General features: G+C 34.9%; 2 protein-coding genes across 3 annotated transcripts; one reads left to right on the top strand and one right to left on the bottom strand.

Moving 5' to 3' along the window:
* LOC107610189 lies at nt 748-1,523 on the top strand. Its single transcript, XM_016312290.2, has one exon. It carries the CDS (start codon nt 911-913, stop codon nt 1,304-1,306), a length of 396 nt encoding a protein of 131 aa, XP_016167776.1. The 5' UTR covers nt 748-910; the 3' UTR covers nt 1,307-1,523.
* On the bottom strand, nt 2,027-5,350 carry LOC107610188 (transmembrane protein 147). Of its 2 annotated transcripts, none has more exons than XM_021106222.1 (7): nt 4,927-5,350; nt 4,566-4,635; nt 4,411-4,470; nt 3,328-3,442; nt 3,045-3,160; nt 2,667-2,812; nt 2,027-2,421 (listed from the first exon to the last, which is right to left on the bottom strand). In XM_021106222.1, exons 1-7 carry the CDS (start codon nt 5,001-5,003, stop codon nt 2,298-2,300), a joined length of 708 nt encoding a protein of 235 aa, XP_020961881.1. In that variant the 5' UTR covers nt 5,004-5,350; the 3' UTR covers nt 2,027-2,297. The 2 variants fall into 2 exon arrangements, with proteins under 2 accessions (XP_020961881.1, XP_016167775.1); XM_016312289.2 differs by having other exon boundaries at nt 2,688-2,812; nt 4,927-5,333.

Below are 7,833 nucleotides of genomic sequence, written 5' to 3'. Positions count from 1 at the left end.
AAAAATCCTCTCTTCTCTTCTCTTTGGAAATGGATGTGTATTATTGATACAGGGAATTAATATTCATGTTGGTAAGGTCCTAGAAACAGAGGAGATTCTGTCCGTTTTTCTGAAATTTTGGTCATTTGGCTTGCTGAGGGACTTGTCCCTTGAGCGCCAGTCATGGCCAGGTTCGGGCCATGACAGTTATGGTAAGTTAATGCCACGTGGTACAAGATGATTGGTTGACGTGTCAGTGACACCTAGTACGCTACGTGTCACTTGACATGTAAAAAAGTTATTTATAATTAAAATAGTTTCTAAAAGTCTGGAGGTAAGTCATTTTCATCTCTAAAATTTTAAAAATTAATCAAATTAGTTCTTATATAATTTTTTTATTTTTTCATAATATTAAATTTAAAATATTTTTTGATAGAAATCCAAAATATTAAAACTTTTGAAAAAAAAAGTAAAAACATAACAAAATAAAATTAAATACATGTCATTTTTAAATATAAAATTTTGTTTGTTATTTATAAAAAATTCTTTTATTATTTCTTAGGTTTTTAAGCTTTTCTAAAATTTCAAAGTTTTTTTTTTCCCGATCATATAAACTTTTAAATATTATTTTTGTTAGTATTCTAGGCAAGGTTAATGGTAATGACTAATGAGATGGTAGCAAAGGCAAATTGTAGCCCCACCAATCCATTGAATGAGCATATAATCCCTCAATAGTGATTTATGGCCTATCAGCCAATCAATATCTCAGTCCCTTATCCAAATAAATACTCACTTTTCCTACCACCCCTTCATCATCATCATCTTTCTTCACATTCCTCCACACAGCACAGCTAAAGCTAACTGATCCACCAATAATTAATAACCATCACTTATTAGCTCTTGCTGAGGCAAAGGGTAACAAACTAAGAAAATGGCCATGGCAACAACTGTGCTCTCTGCTCATCAGAACATCACGGGAGCCACGCTGACATCAACCACCACCACCGCCAAGACCAACAAGAGAATAAGCAAAGTAGTGCACATAAGAGGTCTAAACTCATTTGGGGGTCTGAAGGCCACAAATGGAGTTGTCTCTATGGGACTTCCTTTGAGCACTGAGAATTGTTTTGCTAAGATGGTGAGTTCAGTGAAGGCCAACAAGGCCTCAAATGGAAAAAAAGGAGGAGCTCTCTCATCCACTTGCAATGCCGCAGCTGAGATATTCACCATTGCTGCCATCATGAACGGCCTTGTTCTTGTTGGGGTTGCTGTTGGCTTTGTTCTTCTTAGGGTTGAAGCCTGGGTGGAGGAGACTGAGGCTGAGTAAACTCTCTCTGGATCAGAATTCAGATGGTAGCAATATATTCATATTCATAATACTTGTATGTTTTGTATATCGAATGCTTTTCTTCTGCTTTGGATTATAACCTTTTTATTTGTCAACGTTCCATTTTTGTGGTTCTCGTAATTTAATCTCTGCTCATCAATAATTGATACCACCTAATCATTCATGAACTGCTACCATTAACAATCTTCTAAACTCTTCAGATGAATTTTTCATCAGTCTCGGCCTGTTTTAACTTTCAATCTATTTCCCTCAGGAAACAGTCCCGAGGGAAACCATCAAGTAGAAGATAGAACACTAATTGCACCCAAATCTCTGATATTTGTATTAGATTATTTTTGTGAACAGGGTCATGAACTTAACTCTCCAATTATGATATGCTTGAAGATTTAGTATAACTTTAACTACCTGCAGTGAAAAGGATGTATTGTTTTTTAGTAGTTGTACCGAATTAATTCGTAGAATGTAGTGTTTTTTCGTTTCCTCGGAAGTGGTAAACGTTTGTTTCTGCTTTAAGTTATCCCGAATGTTTTGTTGCAATGACAATAATGTCGTGGAGAATGTTTTTGTTAATATTTGGCGTATACATAAAGATAAGTATAGAAATTATATCAAACGCAGAACGTTTAGGTAATGATAGTGTAAAGTGTAAACCACATCATCTAATTTGTGGTAATCAAACTTTTATAGAAACATTGCAAGTGTAAAGTGTAAACCACATCATCTAATTTGTGGTAATCAAAATTTTATAAAAAGATTGCAATCAACAATTAACCGCAGGGAATACAGTAAGCGTGTCAAATAAAATCAAACTACCAAAAATTATCACGGACCAAACATCTAAATAAATAAAACTTTTTAAGAAACATGGCAGTTCGCACTGGTCTGTTGCTAAAGAAGCAGAATCTGGATCAAGACTCTAGCCATTCAATAATCAAACACGATTCTATCATTATATTACTAATCAGCTTTCTCACAGTGAAGGTCTTTGACAAGCTGAAAACAGTTGCCAACTTATAAACGCCATCACCAACGATGTGAAGAGTTCAAAACCTACGATTTTTGGAAAGTGCCATCCCAATCCACGCCTCAGATAGCTGCACAAAAACATATTTTAGCAAACACCAGAGACATATTTTAGCAAACACCACAGCAAATGAAACGCGAAAAGTGCAACTAATGACTTACTGAATAATGAATACCATCTAGCTAAGCAATGTATCTTATACAGTTATACTTTCATCAAACACTACATGTTTGGCCATCTTACCTAATGGACGATTTGTATATGGAAAAAAATGTGAAAATAAATCTACAGGCTTGCAGATTGACAAACACTAACTGTAATGAGTGAAGAAGGAACCTTGTGATTGATGGCATGGTTGCTACAATTCCTGCACATACGTATATTATGGGAATGAGGGTCTTGGGTTTATTTTTACGTAGCCACATTAAAGATCCCAGTGCAGCAAGGGATATGCTCAACACCTGCATAGATATAAGAGCAAAAACACTTTAAAACACAGATATTACATAAGAGATATACTGAATACAAATTAAAATTGTTCACCTATAGCACATAATATAACAACAAACTATTTTAGCATTGTAACCAATGTAGAATGTAGAATTATAAGAAGTTCCAAACTCATGGAGAATATTGACTACATTTCTTCAGCTTGACCTAACCGAAGTTATAACATTAAGAGAAATAACGTACCAAATTTGCATTAGCCTCCAGGCCCTGAAGAATGTAATCCCAAGTAAATTCTAATCCTCTAGCACCCACCCAAAGAGGTGCCAATCTATGTAGAACAGAATCAGCAAATGCCCAACCTGCCACAAGAAAAGTCCCATTAACACTGAAATAAGGATTAGAGATGCAGGGTAACACAAGGAAGAAGTACAAAGACTGCCGATATGAGAAAGTGAACATCACTTCCATGATATACATAAATATAACATTCATTTTGTTATATGATGATATAGCCTGCCAAACATACCAAGTCCAACTGCTTGGAATTTATGATTCTGAGAGATGTTCCTGTGAGTCAACTGGGCCAAGGCAAAATAAAGTCCCGCAACATCTATGAAACCTATTAAAGCCTTCAATAATTCCTGAAAAATAAAGCCGGTTGTTATCACTTAAGGTATTATGCGTAATGACTATGACTTAACACAGATGATAAATTCACAGCCACCAATTGTTATGTGCCATTGCACTCTGTTGTCATATACTTCAGAGGCTCAATTTTAAAGAACAATTGTTATGCAAAATGATGGTTCCTGCTTAATCCTATGTCTTTCATGCAGGAATGAGGACTCTGTAACTAGGTAGGGGAGGGAAAAAGATGAAACAGCCTTCATATTCTGAGTGTTGGTTTTTAATAGACAAAAAGTCTTCCCCCTAGGCTGGAAGGAATAAGTGTAACACACTCCACGAAACATGAAAACAAAGACAGTCACCTACATATATATAAATCAAGACATGCATTAAGATAAAGAGAAGATTTCTTACAAGTTTCCCAAAAAAAAAAGGAGGATAAGAGTTTCTACTTAATTTAATTGGCAAAACATGGCTACCCAATCCTTCAACTTATTTGTAAGGGAAACCCCCTTTTAAAGGACCATACTTCAAATCAACTAGAATTCAGCAGTCATGACTATGTGATATTATTTACCAAGTACTAAAATGAGAAGCACAACTAGCTGTATCCATGTAGCATGTCGGATAACATGATGTCACAGGGAGCAAGGTTCCTTATTTATAACTAATTTCACAGTTATAACTGGGGTTTGTTGCTCTATTTTTTACCAATTCTACTTATCAGATGTAAATGGGATGGAATAACAGACAGTTACATTCTTGAGCAAACCAAATACTAGAATGAGGTTCCTCCATTTTGATTTTGCAAAAACCTATTGTGTACCAAACATGACTCATGATACTGAAAACACCCACAAAATACCAAATTCATGAATTGATTCTATTGCAATGTAAAACACGATTAAAAAGCTATTTATCATGACTACTGTAACTTAAACTCACAACAATGAAAACGAACTCAAGCAATTTAGAAACATACCTGATATGGATCGAAGCTATCGCTTTCAGATACCTTGAGAAAAGTAGCCAGACAAATGAGCTGCCAGAGTATGCAAAGAAAAAAGATTCTGTCTTAGTTTCAGCAAATATTAAATTTAAAATGAAGATGATTGAGAATTCAAACTATTCGCGAACCTTAACCAATGCAGTTGCTAAATAAACTACGGCGGCTTTGATAGAGGTGCCGAGTGTATCATACTCAGATCTGCATACGCAAACTCATTACTGCACTAACACACAAGACCGTCCACAATATTTTTGTGATAAATAGGGAAAAAAAAGTTTGAGAAATCAAGTTAGTTCTATGAATTGATAGGGGCTTTGTGATGAGGTATGGATTAGAACTAGAAGCTGCAATTGTTGGTTATTTGATCGAATAGAAGCTATAGGGCATATAATTGAAATTTGAAGGGGTTAAGTGATTAAGCAGCTGAATCCAAAAAATAGAAATATACGGAAGCAAAGAGAATGAGAAATAATTAGATCTGAAACATACAAGGGAGTGGCGGAATAGTAGACGGCGTGGGGGCCGAAGGTGAGAATCGCGCAGTTAAAGAAGTGAAATAGCGTCATCCTCCTCCTCCTCCTCCTCCTCCTTCTTTTCTTCTTCTTCTTCTTCTTCTTCTTCTTCACTTGTCACTTTGAACTGCTCGGAACTCAGATCCAAAAAACACAGCACGCTCGCTGCCGCCACCACCACCCACTGCCACCACTATTAATCAACTAACGTGATAGCAGTTATTATGACGTAATATTTCTTCTCTAATCTTCTTCTACCTCCTAAGTCCTACCGAATCAAAATCTCTTATCTTTTACGATTAAAGCAAGGAAGGTGTTTTAAATTTTAACTTTTAACTTCAATAGTACGATGTTTTAACTTTTAACTTCAACAACCACAGCCAAAAAAGGGTTTGACTCCATTTAAAATTTTAGGGTTACAAATTTACAATAGATCATCATATTTTGATAATAATGCAGTTAAAATGTGAGGCTAATTTTCTTATATACTAGATGTATAGTTATCAAACCCGATTCGATTTGATCGTATTCGAAATTCGGTCACTAGATCATTAATTTTGGTTGGATTATCAATTAAACTGATAAAATAATTAACCCAAACAAATTTAGTTAAACTCGATAAAATCCAGTTAAATTCGTCCAAAATCGAATTAAACTAAAAAAAAAAAATTATTTTTTTAGTCACAAAAAAAAAAATCAATCGATTTAATCTCTGACTTAGGGATGTCAATGGGGTAGGGTGGGGCGGGGGATGCCTCTCTGCTCGCCATCCCTGCCCCCAAATTTGCTCCCCGTTCCCATTTTCGTTTTTTGTCGTGGGAAAATATTGCTCCACATCCTTATTTTTCAGAGGGTTCCATTTTCCGCGGGGACCCCATTCCCCATCTATTTGATAACTCTAACTAATTATTAATTTCCATATGAATAGAACCGCAAGTATCCATCTTATACAAAAACAGCAAGATTTTATACAAAAATTCTAAACGATAAGATGGTAACTTCTTTCGAAAAGACGCAGTGGGTGGACGTAACAGCGAGCCAGAGGACAGAGCAATGGACGAGGTGGGAGACGCGACAACAGAGGGGAGAATGGACATGACGGTAAAGTTACGGAAAGGAACGCTGCAAATAGAGAGCACGACGCAGTGAGGGTGATGGCACGGTGAGGTGTGACGATGCGGTGAAAAGGGAGAGTGGCGAGGGGTGGCTGTAGAGAGGTTGGATAGAGTATGGAGTATGGACAACGTTAGGGATCTCTGAATTGAAGAAGGATTATGCAAATGAGGATTAGGAGTTTTGTGTTTCTATATGTGTGTGTGCGTGCGTGCGTGCGTGCGTGTGTGTGTGAGGAGTTTTGTGTTCTGTGTGTTTTAGGTTTCGGCGATTAGCGGGGACGGGGCGGGGATCCCCGCTGGGGTTCCCGCGCCTGCCTCGAAGAAATTTTGTCCCCCATTCCCATACTCTGACCAACCAGTTGAACTAGTGATCTAGTAATCTAGTAATCTGGTAATCTAATCAGTTTGATTTTGATAACTATGATGAGGGGTTTTCTATAAAATTTAAAATATTATATTTTTAAGAATTTTTTAATGAATTTAATTTTGATACAAGTGTAAAACCGTTTTACACGTGCATCTAATTACATAACGCCACATTAGGAAAAATAACTACCTTATACATTGACTACGTGAATGATCAACCGAAAAAACAGTTGTGATTGCACGACTGTGTAAAACGTTTTACATAGGGGTGGCAAAACGGGCCGCCCCGCCCCGCCCCGCCAACTAAGGTGGGTTCAAAATGTTAGTCCGTTTCACTTTATGACAGATTGACGGGCTGGCGAACTAGCCCGCTTGACTCTTTTTTTTTTGAAAAATAAATTTCATTAAAATTAATAAAAAAAGTAATAATTAAAAAATCAAATACAAATAAAAATAATAAAATTATAATGTAATTTTTTTACTATCCTTTTTTAAATTTTTAACTTCAATAAAATTGTTCAAAATAATATTTGTTAATAGAACTACCTTTATTTTAAAAAATAAGTCACATAATTTAAACATATATACGAAATTGTAAAATAAAATAAATAAAATTAATAAATAAAAGAAGAATAAAAACAAAAAAATTAAAAAAATATTTAAAAATGATATAATTTTTAATTTTGTAGTAATAATCCTTCTTTTTTTTATAAAAAATAAAATAAAATAAAAGTCTTTGGCCCTGCGGGCCGACCCACCTTACCCCGCCAAAACCTAAAAATTTGGCGGTGTGGGTTTGGTAATTTTTTTTATTAGGCGGGTTCCAAATTCTAACCCGACCCGCCCTTTTTAGCAAGTTCGGCAGATCGGCTCAACGAATTTAATCCGTTTTACCACCCCTAATTTTATATTATTAGTGCATAAAAATTAAATTTTTTTTAATATGAATAAAGATTTAAATAAGAGAATTGCAAGGTGTGATTTTTAATTTTTTAAAAAGATTTTAGAAGAGAAATTATTAAGTGCAATTTTTTATTAAAGGAAAATCGTTGAGTGCAATTTATGATTTAAAAAAACTAAAATATCATTTGATGCGATTTTTATTTCTTTCAAATAAAAAGATTAAAGAATATAAATTGACGGCTGCAATTGTGTGCACCACCACACACGCGCCAAGAGCAAAAGAAGTATCAATAGGTATAATTTCTGCTACCCATACTTAGGTAATTCACATCACGTTGTAATCTAAGTTCTAAAAACCAAACTGGTTATTAAACCATTCAAGTTATTGATACCTCGATTTAGAAGTTTAATCAGCAACTGAAATAACTAAATTAAAATAAAATAATATATAATTATAAATAAATACATAAAAGTGACAAAACACAAAAATAATCTACACA

This window comes from Arachis ipaensis, chromosome B07 (assembly GCF_000816755.2).
Source record: "Arachis ipaensis cultivar K30076 chromosome B07, Araip1.1, whole genome shotgun sequence".
NCBI classification, from domain to species: domain Eukaryota; kingdom Viridiplantae; phylum Streptophyta; class Magnoliopsida; order Fabales; family Fabaceae; genus Arachis; species Arachis ipaensis.
Note: the sequence above shows the minus strand (reverse complement) of the source record. Positions and strands in the feature narration are given on the sequence as shown.

What these genes read in the sequence shown, in the direction of transcription:
- LOC107610189 (XM_016312290.2), top strand. Translation starts at nt 911, where the DNA reads ATGGCCATGGCAACAACTGTGCTCTCTGCTCATCAGAACATCACGGGA.
- LOC107610188 (XM_021106222.1), bottom strand. Translation starts at nt 5,003, where the DNA reads ATGACGCTATTTCACTTCTTTAACTGCGCGATTCTCACCTTCGGCCCC. An exon ending in TGGAGGCTAATGCAAATTTG is followed by an intron (nt 2,813 to 3,044) that starts GTACGTTATTTC and finishes ATATCTATGCAG; the next exon opens with GTGTTGAGCATATCCCTTGC. An exon ending in TTCCTTCTTCACTCATTACA is followed by an intron (nt 2,422 to 2,666) that starts GTTAGTGTTTGT and finishes GTTTTTGTGCAG; the next exon opens with CTATCTGAGGCGTGGATTGG.